General features: G+C 37.5%; 1 protein-coding gene across 2 annotated transcripts; it reads right to left on the reverse strand.

Moving 5' to 3' along the window:
- Positions 1-967: 967 nt before the first annotated feature.
- Positions 968-8,669, reverse strand: afp4 (antifreeze protein type IV). 2 transcript variants are annotated; one of them, XM_051923317.1, is made up of 4 exons: positions 8,577-8,669; positions 5,985-6,057; positions 4,655-4,814; positions 968-1,295 (listed from the first exon to the last, which is right to left on the reverse strand). In XM_051923317.1, exons 2-4 carry the CDS (start codon positions 6,034-6,036, stop codon positions 1,091-1,093), a joined length of 417 nt encoding a protein of 138 aa, XP_051779277.1. In that variant the 5' UTR covers positions 6,037-6,057; positions 8,577-8,669; the 3' UTR covers positions 968-1,090. The 2 variants fall into 2 exon arrangements, with proteins under 2 accessions (XP_051779277.1, XP_051779276.1); XM_051923316.1 differs by lacking the exon at positions 8,577-8,669 and adding an exon at positions 8,421-8,456.
- Positions 8,670-18,351: the final 9,682 nt, after the last annotated feature.

Raw genomic sequence — 18,351 nt, forward strand, 5'->3', positions numbered from 1 at the left:
ACATCTGTACTTTAAGAATGTGTGTTCATTGTATGCCACTGAGTCGAGAACATGAAACACCAGCAGGTCTAGGATTATCAGAATTTTTCTTTCCATGAGGATTTGTTTTCTACTAAATTTGCATCTTGCTACAGATGTTTCCCCTTCTTTCAGGCATGTTGCACACCCACCCACCCATTCATTGTCTAATACACTTATCCAGTTCACAATCCATAGGTGCTGCTTGACCTTATTCTGCATGTTTAAAATATATTGCTTTTTCTTATTCATTTCCCTTATTTTGCACGTCAACAGTTGGTGCAGAAGGTTTATTTGTTGCCGTGTGAAGTGCACCATGTCTTTCTGGTCTATTGCTTTGTAGTTTAACCAAATGCATTAAAATGGACGAAGGCCATCTTTGTAGTAAATCTAGAAGCGAGAGCTCAAGGGGCATTGAGGGCAAGCAAGGAGAAGATGGGTGATGCTTCATTGGGGAGCAGTATTGGGCTTGTGTAAGTGAAAAAGTGCTGACAGAATAGAATCAAATATTATTTTTCAGACCAGGACTCACAATGGTCTTTTTCATTCTAATTCTATTATGTCAGCAAATAAAACAACATATTAGTCTGAATTTTAAATGCTCTCTACACTAAAGTGGACATTTTTTACTATTGCAAAGTTGCAAAATAACAGAGTGTGGGTCCTATTTTTTGTGTGCTTGAATGCATCACAGGCGAGTTGTTTGTATTTAGCCACAGTCTGCAGGTCCTTTAAATGCAATGAGCACTCGGGTTGCTGCCGAGCAGTAGTCCAGCACCGAGACGTCTTCTTTCACTATACAACAGCACCACTCTCTGGCCACAGAGTGACATCCTTCAAGATGTCATGTGCGTGGATAACTTAGTGAAATTATATACATTAAATTATTCATACTGCATTGCTGGAAGGATTAATATACTGTATATACAAAATGTATGCGAAGCAAAAGTGCACAAAATACTTTTATTGCTCAAAGCATTGCAAAATCACAATGACAGAATGAATTTGTGTAAGCAGACTGACAGACACGGAGGTAGGCCGATTAATCTTCTAGATATCCCTGATAGTTTTTCTATGCGGAACTCAGTGACTTGGTGGAATCCATGAGACTTTTCCACATATCCATCATGCTGGTTTGCAAGGAATCAGCCATTGGTTGCCATTGCTCTGCCTGAGCTTTCAAGCTTTCAATCAGAGGTTTCATTTGGCTCTCCATGTTATCTGCAATGGGCTTGAGGTTCTCTTCCAGCTGAGATCTGCTGCTTTTTATGTATTCCCTTAAATAAAACAAACAAGAAGGAGCATCAGCAAAAGCATTAAGACACTTTGATGAGAGGAAAACATTTAGGCAAGTGGTCCAAACCATAATAAAAGTGCTCAAAATCAGGTTTGTGTTAACAAGAAATGTCTGAACAGCAAGCACCGTATGATAAAAAAATATATGCATTAATCCAAGAAGAAATTTGTTTTCTCAGAAAATGCACCTATTAACCAATTTTCAAGGTACGTAATAAACTTGAATTTCAGTTGCAAAGAGACATGATACAGGAAACAATTCTGGATATGAGAGCCAGCAGATCAATGCAAAAATATTATTTCATTCATGGATAAAACATGGACAGTACACTGCAAGCTTTATTTTTTCTTGTATGCACTGCCATGTGCTGTCAATACACAGAGCAGCAGCCCTTGTTGTGCATAATAATGAACCGATACTATCAATATAATAACATAACATAAGTGGATTGTGGGTGAGCTCTGGAGTGAATTCCCATGAAGTCAAAAGTATATAAAATGATGTTTGTTTTATAAATGAAGAACAAGAGATAAGTTAAGGAAAGGAGCAACAAAGAAGTACACAAAATAAACCCACAGAGACAGCATGGGGCCTCACTAAACTAGGATGGTTACATGTCAGTCCATCCAGGCTTTCCTTTATGGTCAGGGCCTTTTAGGGTCCTTCCTCTTCTCTGCAATGCTCTAGTCACCTTGTCAGCACTGGGTGCAAAACAGAAGCCGATCCTGGAAGGGGAACCAGGCCACCTCAGGGCTTAACTCATGGACACATTAACACAGGGCCAATTTTAAATTAACGGTCAACCTAAATTATATAATATGGTCAATGTTTCAAATAGATGTGCAATATGTTTAAAAAACATTTTAATGTTTCTGCCACATGTATAAATAAATAATATTACAATATCTAAACTGTGTGACAGTGTAGCACAGTGGCCAAAGCTGCTGTTTCATGGATCTAGTGGCTTGTGTTGTTGTCCAAGTGGAGATTTCCCATTCTACAGCAGGAATGGGCAAAATTGTTTCTGGAGGGCCGCAGTGCCTGCAGGTTTTTGTTGCAACCCAATTGCTTAATAAGAAGCTCTTATTGCTCAAGTAACACTTCTGCTTCATTTTCATGTCTGGCTCATTAAGATTTGCTTATTTTAGTCTTAAACAGTCTTGGTTTTTAATTGCTCCTTATTAGCAATAAGATGCAAATGACAAAAGAAACCAACTGTTCTCCATTTAGCTTGTTTCCATTTACACCTGTGTGTATTTATTGTGCACTATTTGGTTTAATTAAATACTTGGAAGGAAAGTGAAGAGAAAAAAGTAAAGGACTGAGAATTACTCGTATGTTTTAGCCTTTAAATCATTTGGATGATATCCTTAGAAAGGGGAGGAAAATCTAGGATATGAGAATGACTTGACATAGAAGAGTTAAAGTACTAACAAGCCATAAAATTAAATTATTGGCAACAATTGTTTTGTAATTAAGCAACCAGGATGGAACAAAAACCTGCAGCCACTGCGGCCCTCCAGGACTGACTTTGCCCACCCCTGTTCTACAGTGTCTGCATAGTTTTTCCTTCAGTTACTCTAGATTTCCTCCCAAATCCTCAAAGATGTTCAGGTTAGCTTAAATGGAGATTGCAAATAAGTCCCTGTGAGTTTCAGTGTGGATGTGTGCATGAGTGGCTCTTCTGATGAAGTGTTTCCTGTCTTGTGCCCAGTGCTGCTTAGACAGGCCCCAGCAACCCGGAATGGGATGCAGCAGGTCAGAGAATGATGTGATACAATATGTACATTTTCTGAAGTATTTCTTGGCATATGAGAAAATATTGGAATAAAAGTTGTGAATTCCATATGAACACCAATCCAGGCAGAAATCATAACTATTGCCATGGGGCTGAACGGCTGCAGTGTTAGTCATTGTGTTAGAATACTCATCTGAAGATTTGAGGAATTTTTTGATGAAATTAAATAAATAAATATGAAAATGAATAAACGTATTGTGAAATGTGACAATAAATAAAGAAAAAGTACATGAAATATGAGCGCAAATAACTAAGTGTGTCACAGAATGCATTTTTTGTTGCCCATTTTTATTTAATTGTTCATAATATTCCTTCTAACAAATTTAAAACTGTCACTTTCACTCATCGAAGCTGAGTGGATGGGCTCTGTTAAGCACTGTTTTTTGATTGGTGAATCTTCCACAAAGTGCATGTACATGTTTTGCATGACTTGGGAATCCCGTGGCCTATGCACGTGCTCAGAGTTGTGACTGTACACATCGACTGCAAGTGCAAGAAAAACTTGAGTAGAACTACTGCAATATGCAGCTACTTTAATCCTATAAAATCCGACTTCAACCTTAGAAGCTTTTAAAAAGTGTCTGCTATAAATGTGGCATTTTATGGCTGAAGGTTTAAGACAGCTGTATTAACGATTCACCAATTAAAACACAGCACTCACTAAAAGCCTGCCATCTCAGCTTTGACAAGTAAAAGTGACAGTTTGAAATTCAAACCGTATTTCACGTTGTGTTTGGAGGAATATTATGGACAAGTTTAAATAAATAAACAAAAGACATTCTGTGACACGTTTAAATATATATATATATATATATATATATATATTGGCTGACATTTCATGGCCTTTTTCTTTATTTATTGTCAAATTTCACAGTACTTTTAATTATTTGTGTATTTATTTACTTTTTAAATTTTGGATAAAATATTCCTCCATAGAAGATGTCTGTTCCCACTCGTACTAAGCCAATAAATTTAGGGCGGAGTGGCTGCTCTGAGACTAAGGATCTGTGCCGGTATCTGGTAGGTTTCTGGTTCAAATCCCCATTTCTGCCAAAAGAGATCCTACTCTGCTGGACTGTTGAGCAAGGTCTTTATATGCAATTGCTCCAGGGGCGCCGTACAATGGCTGACCCTGCGCTCAGACCCTAAGGGGTATGCAAAAACTAACAAATTTCTAATATAAGAAATTGTATAAGGCAAAAACAAAGAACAAAACAAAAATACAGAGAACTGTAACAACCACACAACTGTTTCCAACCCCAGTCATCGACACATGTACTATGCTAACCACTGCACTTCCATTCCAATGCATGAACATCTCCAAAATGAAAGAACTAAGAATTGATACATTTATTGTTACTGTTCACTAAAAGAAATGCGTCATTAAATGTTTTAAATGAAGGGCATTAAAAAAAAAGGCAAGTATAATCATTTCATAAATTTAAAGCAGTACAAGAAATAAAGTTCCTTCCTGCACCGTGTCATAGCCAGATACTCGCAGCTGCATTGAATGATAGTCAGTTAGTAAAACGTATAATTACTGGGCTTTGGAGTTCAGCTCCTCTGCTTTCAGTTTGCTCATTAAGTCCTGGGTGCTGGTTTTCACTAAATTAGTTAATTCTTCAACGTATTTGGTCAGAGTTTCCACTTGGCCCATAACATCTGGAACCTCCCTTTTTGTTAGTGAGGCGGCTTCACTGCCTGAAAAAAGACAAAAAGTTATAAGAACAAGGATTATAAGGAAGAAGGAATGCCTTACATAGTTAATCACCCGAATATGTTTTATAAAAGCAGAAAATTCTAAACGATAAATGATCAGTACATTGATTTTTTTAAGTTCACTTATCCACTTTCAAGTAGTCCTAAAAGGAGTAACAGGTGCTAAATCCTATCCTGGCATCATACGTTTTTATAATCACTTAATCCATCTGTTTTAATAAAATCAAAAAACAGTAATATAAATATAAAATTACATTATTTCCATAATTCAGTTTTCTTTTTTATTATTTTGTATTGTACTAAGGATAGACTCTTTTTACCTGACTGATTTGAGTAAAAGACATAGCATTTTCTAAAAGGGGTTCACAGTAAGTATTTTGTATGTGTGAATGCCATGCTGGACCCTTTCCCAGCTGGGACGCCGTAATGGAAGATCAGCATGGAAGGAGGCACAACTCGGCTGGGACTGAGCTAAATCAACATCCCATGCAAAGGGATAAATTAGTGGACAGCAGGAAGGAGCTAGGATATGAACAGCAGTTTCTCCCCCAGCATAATAGATGGCAGTGCTCTGCTGCCGTGGACCCAATAAGGTTTATGGGAATCGTAGTCCTGCGAGACAACTCTGTCAGAGTCCTTGGGTGCCACAAGGGGGGACTGCAGAGAGAAGGGCTCCCTGTTTCCTCGAGTGCCCTGGTACTGGAAGCACTCCTGGATCTGACATAAAAGCAAGCTGTCTATGGAGTCAGAGTTGGGAGGTAGAAGGCGAAGCTTACCTGGAAGAGAAAGAGGAGGATTGCTTATTCGAAGGCTGTGGATTAATTGGAAAATGGGTATTTTGTGAAAAAAAAAATTTTTACACCTGGGGCTGTTTTGTGTGGTGTGTCTGGGGTTTTGGGGCTCAGTGATGCCCCCTGTCTTTTACATATGGTAATATTGTTAAGAGAATATTTGTCACTGCACACAGGAGTTCATCAGATAAGCAAAGAGGCAAATTTAGGAAATCAGGACTTGTAAATACCTTATATCAATTTCTGACTGCCTTAACTCACTCACCATTTGAAATCTTCTTTAATGAATTAAGAGAAACCTAAAAAGAGAACTTAATTTGGCAAATACATTGACTCTTATAATTAATGGCTGATATCTTACCATAAAACATGGCCATGGCAAGAGCCAAGACAGAGATGACTGAAACCTTCATGTTTGTGGAATTGCCTGATCTCTAGAGGACATAAACATACATTAAAGGTTAAATGTTATTAATTAAATATATAAAATAATAAAGGTAAATACAGAGAATTCCAAATGCAACCCCATGTTCTTAAAATGTTTAATTTTTTTTTTAGTGTGAATGTCTTTCTTCTATTATGATTACAAACTTATTAATAAATAGAACCAAACAGTTAATATTTTCCTAGCAATACTGTAACAGTCAAGGAGCATGGTGGTCCAGTAACTTCAGAAGTTAATAATAATAATAATTTTTTGCATTTATATAGCGCTTTTTCTCACTACTTAAAGCGCTCAGCAAGTGCAGGTTAAGGGCCTTGCTGAAGGGCCCAACAGAGCTGAGTCCCAGGCCTGCACACTGTCAGTGGAGTTTGCACACACTCCCTAGGCCTGCACAGATTTTTCCCTGCAAGCTCAACTTTCCCTTACCAAAGATGTGAGAGTTATATTAGTTGGTGATTCTAAATTTGGTCAAGTACGAGTTTATTTGTGAGTCTGCATAATATAGTAATGTTTTTAATCAGTGTAAGAGAAAGTTAACTTTTTGTATATTCCAACATTAATTTTCACTTTTAATTGCAGCCATGGGATGAGAACTGGACCCTGGTCCTCTTGTTACGCCTTCAAACTGGACTTTCACAGATATGACCAGCTCATCAGGATGTTACTTAATGTGATGATGCTCTGTTTAACGACTTCCATGAAGAATAGTGCAAGTTTTGGCTTGGTATTTCAGTTATGTGCCTACCTTATTTGCCTTCTACGCAAAGATATATGCAATAATTTAATCAAGAAGTGTAGTAGAAAACAGTACTTTGGGGATCTCAACTTGATGATATTTTCAAAGGTTTATGTGAATAGAGATTTGCACACTATCTTTTATGTTCTTACGAAATTAAACTTGAGTTCATACCTCACTTGCTGAATCAGTGAATTGGAAGACAATATCTATCACTTTAATACTCCATATACTGAATACTTGGATGAAGTGCCACAATAGTGGTTCTCTAACATAACTAAATGTGTGAAAATAACAACTAAATGTCTTTCATGTTTTTTCTGGGTTCAAGTAGGAATTTACTTACTTATTTCATTATATTTTTGATTCTTTATTCAAAGAAATTAAAAAATAATTCTAATTTTGACTGACTGCACTGACTCTAGTTACTTTCTTGCTATTAATCACTCACAATAGTATTTATCAATTTTGTCTTATATGTAATTTTCTCCTCTCACCTCCCTTGCATAAAGAACTAAACAAACATAAAAACATAAGAAATTGAATGAGGTAACTTTTTAATTCATCAAGCTCATCTGTTATACCATTAGTATAGTAGAAGAAATTGCATATGTTTTCTTCTATGGTGCTAACAAAAGGGCAGATGTAAAAGTGCTGCATTAGGCCAATCAAAAATGGCACATGTTGGCAAATCATTTGTTTGAATGATAATCCACACAGCGTGTAAAAGATCATTAACTCTTATTTAAAAACAGCAGACCAGGCAGGACTCAGTCCTGGACATGATACCAGTCTATCATGGTGTCCATGCACATATATACAGTCACTGCTCATTCTAGGCTTTGGTTGGAAATCTGAGAATGTGCAAACTGCACAGAGACAGTCTCTAAGCATGGAGTTGACCTCAGAATGCTGGACCACTGTCCCCTATCTGAGGTCCCTAAAGTTTACAGCACCATTTTTAAAAAGAGGAGAAAACACAAATTAATTCAGTGCCATTTTTGTATAAAGAGAAGTCATCAGCCATTTTCTGTTGACCTCGTTCTGTTAGTTTTCCACAAACTGAAATAATAGTATGACATCAGTTTTCTTCAAAGTTGAATTTATTATAATAGAAACTGCTAAATACATTTTCTAAATGATACATTTATATTAGTTACAGTAGTAAGTTGCTTTATTGCTGTATGTCATGATTACAAGCATATTCTTTTATAGCAGATCTGACACTAATTTTAATTATTCACTTACAAGTCAAATTAAAATAACACTGGAGTTCAAAAAGTAAACCCTCAGATAATATGATTAACATCAGTCACAACTGCATATAATTTCATAAGCCTTATTGTATGTTATAACATTGAGAAAATCCAGAATCAATATTAAAATCTTAACAGTAATGACAGAAACAGAAATAAATAAATGAAAAGCTAGTTCATACAAGAAAGCATAGAATCGTGAACATCACTCATGTCTTGACTCTGTCTTTAAATTTAAAGTAAATAAAGGCTTTAGGCTTGTTAGTCTTCATTTTGAAAACATTTAAAAGCAAAACTTCTAGGGTAGAAGCCAAGTACTACTGTTTTAGATTTATGAAGAAACTAAACATAAAACATTACCATTTCAGGACAATGAAGCATATATTCACATATAAAGACTGGAATACATCTCATTGCATTTTTCAAAGTAACAATTAAATATAAAAGCTCTTAATATTTGAACCAAATGAGTTCCTTAACTAATTAACCAGAATAAGGGAAGTAAAGAGCCCTTACCTACTCAGAGGCAGCCAAGAGTCTTGATGCTGTCCCATGAAGAACTTCTGAAGCTTTTATATCCTCACAGTGGGCTAAGTCCCCTTCTGGTAGGCTAAAAAGGATAAAAAGTTTCAGGTGATTGGGCATTGTCCGTTGTCAGTCACAGTGGTAAAGGTTGGTATCTGCATGTGTTTTGTTGGACTAACCCTTGAGCTCAATTCAGCTGCTTAGAAGAGGAACCCAAAGTCCAAGGCTGTGAGCAGCTGAGCGCTGATAGAGCAAACATCCCATGTTTATTTGATTAAAAAACAAGACAATCACACAAACATTTTGTGGTACTCTTTGGGGTAATGACCACACTTAGCACATAAAGTTCTGTTTGTTTTATCTTTGTGAAGAATGAATACTTGCCCCAGATAAAAAAGCAAAATATCAATAAACGTTTCAAAACAATTTTTTCACAACTCATATGCATTTTTTTTGTTTTAATAATTAATTATTGTTCTTGTATGCTTGTTCCATTGTAATCCAGTGTGAGTAGCAAAAAGGTATTGAGAGCAATACTCCCAAATAGTAGGTAATCAAATAAGAGTTTACTTGGGGAGCAAGGAAAAGAGGAAGATTGTGCATGGTTATATAACATAATTTCTCTTATTATGCATCCCAGTATACTACAGCAGACTATCTGAGTAAAATAATATTATATAATATATATATACATGACATGTACTATAATTAACAGATAAAGTGTAAATGCACACATGAGAAAGGCAAAAGGAATACCTCTGAAAGTTGAACTGTAAAGGGTATTATTGGCTCAAAAATAAGTGATTTATTATAAAAAACTAAATACAGTACATACAACTGATGTGGATGGGAGAATATGAGGTTTTAAAATAGAAAGACATTAAAGCCTAGTTGTTGAAATTAGCTTTGTTAATGGGATTTGGACCCTGTCTAGCAAGCAGGCTGATTCATCCACTGTTCCTCATTATGCAAAGGCTCCACTCCCTTTCAAACTGTTCTGCACTTTCCAAAACAATGGCCACTTCCGCCCTCTCCCAGAATGAGACCCTGTCCAACTCTCCTCCAAAATAAGACTCCAAGGCCTTCTGGTCAAGGAGCAGCTTTTGCTTCTGCTTAGAGCTGCTTCTGAGAAAATCCCATGAACCACTTCTGTGGTCAGTAGTGCTGTTAGAATGTCCCATGGCATTCTCTGCAGAGCTTCTTCTGGTAGTCCCGAATCAGCCTTCATCACACTGGACATCAAAAACGGTAAATTTCAGCCAAAAACATGGTATGTCTGCCCTCTAAAACCTGCATTAGAACCTCACCTGTGTCATACAGGAATCCACTCAGTGGTTTTGGATATTGGATTGTTATTGGATTGTTTTTTTCTTAGTCTAATTCCATTTTTTATAACATTGAAAACCGTTTATGGTCTTACCTTTATTTGTAAATGAAGTCCATGCGCCTATCCTTCTCCACGAAAATCTCCGTCACTTTCTTGTAAAAGTCCTCCTTATTTTCCTTTAGTTTTAAAAATCTTAATCTTTCATTTTGGCAGTCAGTCGGAACAAAAAATAAAAATAAACGGACCGCTGCAGTGCACTTGATTTTCTGATATCGCTAACTTATTGGCGCCTCTGTGTAGAAGAACAGCAGCAACAAGCACCTGTTAGGCTCACATGCACCCCCTTCAGGGCGGCATGATACCATCTGACACATCTTGTGCCTTTTCACTGAAGTTTTATGTCAAATCAGCAAGACTAAATATGTCGCACACATACATTAAACATATTAAATAAAATTTATTATTATTATTATTATATTAGCCAGACTGCAGAAAGTCAGGGTGTATAATAAACATGTCTGCAAACATTATATTGGCGATACACAGAGAGACAGCAACAGGCACGCGCCAATTGCATGCATCAACCCAGTGTGTGAGGGAGAGCGCAGTCCGAGGTGAGGCTCTATAAAAATTGACTATAAAAATGATTAAAGTTATTGGAATAATACAAAAAACAAATTTATAGCATAGACCAGTGGACATATTTATTTTATGTTATCATTATAAGTTCTTTTACTTTTCATGATGACAGGTGACGCTCTGCCTCACCTGCCTCCCCTGACCGCATGTCCCTGTTAGAATGTGCCCGGTTTAACTAGACATAGTTGTATACTCTTCTTAAAACTGTTCAGCTGTAGGACCATTGTTAGACTTCTAATTCCCAGTTCTTACTCAACAGCTGCTTGCATTACAGAGAGAAACAGACATGTAGCCCATATCTTGTTATGATATGAAAAGTGAAAAATAGGGGCTACATCATATTAATTTTTTCAGATCGTATACATCTAAGATGCTTAAGCAATACTGACAGATGACCTTCTTGCAGAGCTGGATACAGATTAATGTCATACCCAGGATGGTGCCATTGCAGGTTAAGAGCCTTGCTCAGGGGCCCAACAGAGTAGAGTCACTTCTGATGTTTATAGGATTCGAACCGGCAACCTTCCAATTGCCGGCACAGATCAATAGCCTAAGAGAACTACTGAGAAAATACAATTTGAAAATCAAAGAGTCCCCAAAGGATGTTCAGTATTAGAGCATTTAAAGCATTCTGTGTGTGACAAAGCTGACTCAACACATGACATTTTTCTTTTGTTATAATAATCCAGGTGTAGTGAAGAACATCTCTTTTGGTGATTCAAAAGGGAAATTGAAGCAAAAGTGGAAAGCCCTTACTGATATTTATGAGAAGAAAATCCTATAATCTAATGACTGTGTTAGTACCCAGTCCTATCCCATCTTGATAGTTCTTTAATGACTTCCTCGATGTAATGCCTATACACTACCACGTATCAAAAACTTTGTAAATGCCCAACATATTACAGTCCAAAATATGACCAAGACAGGAGTGTAACTACCATGTGTGTAGGGTCTGACATCACATGGGCCTCAGCGTTCAGGGGGCCCTGGCATCACATGGAAATAAAAAAAAAATCTTCAAATAAAACAGTAATAAATACAAAGGAAAAAAAAGAAGTCCAAATATTACTTTGAGTAACCCGGCATTGATTTGGACTTGTTCTGCATGCTTTAGAATAAAACATAATCAGTGTTCAACCGAACGCAGTCAGCACAAATTTGCTAGTAATGTTTCTGAACGCATCCTTACGCAGTTTCAAATCAGTCATTTCAGTCAACAATTGTACAAATGCGTGTGACGGTAGTTACATTTCAAAACTAAAGTGGTCAGCTAATCTGTGATAGTCTGTTACAATGTGAGGTTGATTTGAATTAATTACTCTTCTAGTTGAAAGTAGTAAGGATAACTTTTATAACCTGTTTGAAATCATACTGTAGATACAAATATGCACATAAGTTATGTTATGATTATGGCATTCCACAAATGTATAAATATACGTACCTGAAAAGTAAGGACTGATTCCTAAAAAAACCTCAACCATGGCCATGAAATAATTGTGTTTGTTTTTTGGAAATAATCGTATTTGTATGATCCAAAAAATGTCAGATTTAGGATGGCTGTGAAAAATGAACTCATGTCTTAGTTTAGATCAGAAATGATTTATATGTCATCAGAACTTGTAACCTCGAAATTACAAATGACAGAAATGTATAAGCATTAATCAGGTGTTAATGTGACAGCAAAATAAATGTCAATGTAATAGCAAAGCATGTAGTCCTAGAGAAGAAATGAAAGTTTATTCCACAGCTGTCCTAAATCTGAAATTTTTTGGATCATATTCCACTAATTGTAGGCCCATGTAAAATACAGAGATGCACATTTAAAAAACTTTGTTGTCTTATCATCTTCTCACGTGTTGTCAAAAATAATACAAGATATAAAAGAAGCCAGTGTTATTAGAGACATGGACATTCAAAACAAAACCTGCTTGTTGTGCCAGATACCCCCAACTGACTCTAATTACTAGCCTGGTAAAGGCAAAAGCATTATGGTCAAGCTCCCAAGTACTTGGTTCACTTATTAGAACCTAGGAGTCCAGAAATGAGTGCCTGTCTAGATTAACTAGTTACATATACTGTAAGTGCAAACAAAAACCATACTACCAAAAAAAGCCGACAGCTGCAAAGCATGAGACCTACTAATAAGAGTGTTAATAAAATGTTTACTAACACTACAAATTAACATCAAAGTATAATAAATAGAGATAAAGCCAATGTCAAAATTACTAAACATACCTTATCTAACAAAATGAGAAAAGCTGACAAAATTAACTTTCATCCTTGGCCTCCTTTTATATGTGAAATGGCTACTGAGACATGTTGACAAATAGCTGCAATGTCGGTGGGCACTTGACCATGCCTGCCAGCACTATGGTTGTCTCAGATCTGGGAAAACAATGGGAGATCTTTCACCAAACAAAAGAAAAGCAAACAAATTATAAAAAATATAAAAATGTGTTTAATTGGCTGCTGAACCTTATACTTTTTCCCCAATGTCTGATTGGAAATGGGACAAGCAGCAAATGTTATTGTTATGTCAAGATCTTCTGATGGTTATTCCATTTTCTTTCCTTATGCTAGCAGAAGACCTTACCCAAAGAACATTATTCAGATATAGTAAAATTAATTTTAAATAAGTGGGAGTTTCTATTTGTTTTATGTAAGTTGTAATATATGACTATGTAAAACATTATGTTATGTAATGCTATGTTAATTATGCAAGCATAAACATATATTAACATTTTAAGTTGTATAAGTACATAATGTGTTTCAGATCTAAACCTGATGCTATTTAACTCACTATTAGTGTGATGCATTTTGTTATGCTTAGAACTCAAGAAAAGTAGTTTTAAATTGTGGTGAAAATGTAAATAATACATTTGTCTCAGTCAAGTGCTTAAATCTGTTAAACTGAAACAAATAATTTTGAAATCAGCAAAGCTTTTAAACTATCTTAACCAGACAGAGAAGACTAAGCAAACTACATGAATGAAAGTCCGAGGGAAAAATTGTTGCTGCAGTGAGTATCAGGCAAACCAGCCTTTACACTAGAGATAAATTTGATTCCTTTTTTTTGCCACCATCACATCTTAAGACGTGTATGTCTTTGCATCATGTAGTTTATCTTTCGACCCTTCATTACGTAAACAGAGATTACGTCATTTTAGCTGTCCTCATCTTATCAAGTCAGCACAGATAAAGACTGGCTGTGCTGAAACAGCTTTTCCTCTTGTTAGAATGGAAATATCAGCATACCCACAAGAGGCCTAACACTGAAGACGGCAATCTAAGCAAAAAAAAAAAAAAAAATCCCACTTAATATTTACTATACTTTAATGCTGTGCAAATTGTGAATTGATTCTTTTTAAGTGCAATTCCACATAGGAGTTTCAAAATAATTACAAATATATTATAAAAATATAATATAATATAAAATAAAATGTAATGCTAACATAAACAGAGGAACATTATGTGATTATATATGTTTTGTTTATTTTGCATATACACAAATAAATGTACATATATATATTGTGGCGGATGGCTGGGGTCCATGCCAGGCCTGGATGCCCCTTCACTGTATATTCAGGGGTAGCAGCCCTGGACGGTGCGATACCTCCCACTGGCCGCTGGATGGCCGCCCTCCTGGGTTTTAGCGGTGCTTCAGTTTCCCGCAGGGCTCCATGCGAATTGGAGTTGGGTGTAGCCCTGTTGGGTTCCGCAGGTGCCGCCAGGGGTGCTGCAGTCTGGGCAGCATATTTGCCCCACCTGGAAGTGCTAAGCCTTGGAAAGCAGCTCTCCCGCCAGAATTAGGTCAGCGAGCACCTGGAGCACTTCTGGATGCTTTATAAAAGGAGCCAGCAGCCACTACATGGTGAGCCAGAGTTGGGAGGAGGGAGACAAAGCTTGCCAGGAGGAGTGGAGGAGAAAGAAAATAGAGAAGGAGAGTATTGTGCAGTGTTCTGTGTATTGGGACTGTGTTGTGCCTGTGGGAAACGAGTTTCCCACGAGGTGAAGAAAATAAAACCATTCGTGTTTTATCAGTGTGCCTCCTGTGTCTGTCTGTGTTGGGTTAAGCTGTGGTATAACGTTATTGTCACTATATATATATATATATACTGTATATATATATACTAGGGGGCTCCGCCCCCTGCTCGCTTCGCTCGCCAACCCCTGGTGTTGGGAATGACAAAGAGCGTGATGTATGAATGAGATATAGAATAGTGTGACGGTGTAGATGATGCAAATAGAAAGCAAACAATAAAGTGTGTGGCACAGTGTAAAGGTTTATTTCTTTGCACACGCCGTTTAAGTGTAAAAGGTAATTCCAGCTCAGAACTTGTAAGGTCATTTAAGATGGTTATTGTTGTGATCAGAGTCAAGTTTGTCAGAGCTTAGAAAGAGTTGTGTCTCTCCAGGAAGCAATGGAATGACTTGGGTATTAATGTTTTCCACATTAATATTTTTTGGACATAATATAGTGCGTTGTGTTAAAAGGGGCATTTGGTCTAATGAGATTGCTGTTCCAAATGTCTCTGTAACTAAGTCGTCGCAGATAAAGGCTTGAGGAATTGTAATAATATGTGGCTGAAGTCCATCTGTATTGGTGAGTGTACCATCTCTCAGTTGTAATAAGCAATTGTTATGATCTGGTTCTGGACATCGTATCTTTTTTACTAACTGTATCTTTTGAAAGCAATGCCAATTGTCTGCGTATTTTAAGGTGCACTGAACAATAGCTGAGTGCATGGCATCTGGAAGAATAGCTAATCACTGTCTAAAATCTCCTCCTCATAAAAGTACCTTTCCTCCAAATCGAATATTATTATTCCTAAACGTTTGTAGAAGTTTATGAATGGTGTTGAGTAAGTGACTTCATGCCATTGAACATTCATCAATAAACAACATTTTTTCAAGACGGATGTCACGTGCAGTGCCACCGTTAATGTTCATAGTGAATACCGATTTGTAGGATCTAATGTAGTTGATAAAGATTTCACTTTCAGGTACATCGTCAGTTATAAGCTTCTGTAGATATTCAGTATATGAATGTAAAGAAGGCAGTCTAATTTGACCCTTTTGACAACAACGTGTAAATGTATAACTTGTATTGCCAGTTGTTTCTTCAGGGAAGTGAACTGAATGACAATGATTGCAAATGACATTCATTAATCCGAATGAATTTTCCTGGTGTATGTTTTGCTTGTGCCGTTTGAGAGGCGCATTGTTGCATGTGTAGTATTTGGGACGTGTTGTTTTGGAGCTGTAATCGATTTGCCTGTGCTGTGTGAGAAGCCCGTTGTAGCCTTCGCTGCCATTAACGTATGTCTGAGATGGGAGGTGTTTCGTTTTGAATCCGTGCCTGTTGCGATGCAGCACTTTGATTGATAGTTTGTGTAATGTGGATCTAGGATGTAGATTTGTGCATATTTGCGTTGTTGATTTGTTTCAGGGTGCACTGTTCCAATGCGATGCAGTATTTGTGCACATATGCGAATGCAGTATGGGCCATTGCCTTTTGGTGGCCTGATATTTACTCCGGTATATGCAAAAGCAAATGAACTATTGTAGGATCTAATGCAGTTCATAAAGTTTTTACTTTTAGGTACATTGTTAGTTAGAAGCTTTAGTTGAGCTTTGCGTTTTTGGAGTCGAGACATTTTTTCTTTTAGAAATATGGATAAGTAATAAGGAGTATTGCACTCACTGTTAATATGGAGCCTTTTCTGCGGTTGAACGGTTAATAGTGCCTTATTGTAATGAGATCCACCTATGCTGCATACCCGTCTATTTTGTTGTTTCTTTCGTGTTCGTGTGTTTGTTCCTGTTATCATTTCCTTTTCGTTTTGTACCCGTGACCGTGTATTCATGACTTGTTTCTTTCTCAGCATGCGAAATATGGATAAGTAATAAGGAGGATCGCAGTCACTGTTAATATGTTTCCTTTTCTGCAGTTGAACGGTTAATAGTGCTTTATTGTAAGGAGATCCACCTATGCTGACACCTATGCTGTCTAGTGTGAAGGTGTTGACGTTCACTTTAGAATATGTGGCTTTGGGTGTCACTTCTTATGGATGTGTGTGTGTGTGGGGGGGGGGGGGGGGGGTGAGGATTGTTGTCGCGCGAGCGTCTTCTTTCTTTTTGTGTTCCTGTGTGTTGTTGAATCCCCCTCTTTGTGTGTGTCCCGTCCCTTGCTTGTAGGGTCTGTGGGGTGGTTTTGTGTTCTTTTTTTTGTGTTCTATGGGCTTGTTGAATCCCCCTCTTGGTGTGTGTCCCGTCCGGTGCCTGTGGGGGGGGGGGGGGTGCCTTGCTGTTGTGCGTGAGCCTCTTTTTTTTTTTTTTTTTTTTTTTGGGTCTAGTTTCGTGTGCAATGTGTTTCGTGCTTTGCTTGCGTTTGAATACTTTTTTATGTGCCTTTTCCTTTTTTCGGTGCTCTTTGCGCCTCATTTCTCCATTTTTCCTGTGCTCACTCCTTTTTTCTGTGGTCTTGTCCGCCTCTCGCGGCCCCTCATCCGCCTCTCTCGCCCTCTTTTGTCCGCCTTTCTCGGCTCCTCAGCCGACTCTCGCGGACTCTTTTTGCGCCTGCGCAGTACGTCTTTTTGCAGCTACGGCCCATTGCCGGATGTGCCTGCGTCCATCATCCGGTTTAGCATTCTCGGTTAGTAATATGGATATATATATATATATATATATATATATATATATATATATATATATATCCATCCATCCATTTTCCAACCCGCTGAATCCGAACACAGGGTCACGGGGGTCTGCTGGAGCCAATCCAGCCAACACAGGGCACAAGGCAGGAACCAATCCCGGGCAGGGTGCCAACCCACCGCAGGACACACACAAACACATCCACACACCAAGCACACACTAGGGCCAATTTAGAATCGCCAATCCACCTAACCAGCATGTCTTTGGACTGTGGGAGGAAACCGGAGGGCCCGGAGGAAACCCACGCAGACACGGGGAGAACATGCAAACTCCACGCAGGGAGGACCCGGGAAGCGAACCCAGGTCCCCAGGTCTCCCAACTGCGAGGCAGCAGCGCTACCCACTGCGCCACCGTGCCGCCCATATATATATATATATAAAATACAAATACATATATATAGAGATAGTTAGATACTGTATATACTGCAATGGTGCCTTGATAGATTCCAGCCCTCCACAACCCAAATTGGGTGGGTTCAGCAGGTTATACAATATTATTATATTATGCAATATTTTATAGACAAGTCATAGGTTTTTATGTAATGTCTTTGTGGTAAACCATACACCAGGGTAAGCTATATATTGCACATGATGATATGGTGGTATATTAATGATATATTAATAAAACACACAATACTTACTGTCCATGCTATCTAAAAGTATACAAAGGTAACTGTAATATAACTGTGAGAGTAAAGTTCATGTTATGCAACTTCTTTACCACTCCTATATAAGATCTGCATGTTTCTGAATAACAATTTAATTATTTTTAAAGTATTCATAATTTATTTACCATATGCACTTTTTTCATCTTACGCTTGAGCTTTATATTCATTATACAAATGGTTCTACATAGCATAGTTTTAATCTTAGTGTTTTTTTCAATTTCAAATATATGGAATAAATAAACTTTCAGTCCACTGGTTCTGCAGGTTTTATAAAGAAGGTGTAGTTTTATTATAATGAAATTAAGTACCAAGGAAACATTTCCATTCATCCATTTTCCAACCCGCTGAATCCAAACACAGGGTCACGGGGGTCTGCTGGAGCCAATCCCAGCCAACACGGGGCACAAGGCAGGAA

The sequence above is a fragment of the Erpetoichthys calabaricus genome, chromosome 2, assembly GCF_900747795.2.
Source record: "Erpetoichthys calabaricus chromosome 2, fErpCal1.3, whole genome shotgun sequence".
Lineage (NCBI taxonomy): Eukaryota > Metazoa > Chordata > Cladistia > Polypteriformes > Polypteridae > Erpetoichthys > Erpetoichthys calabaricus.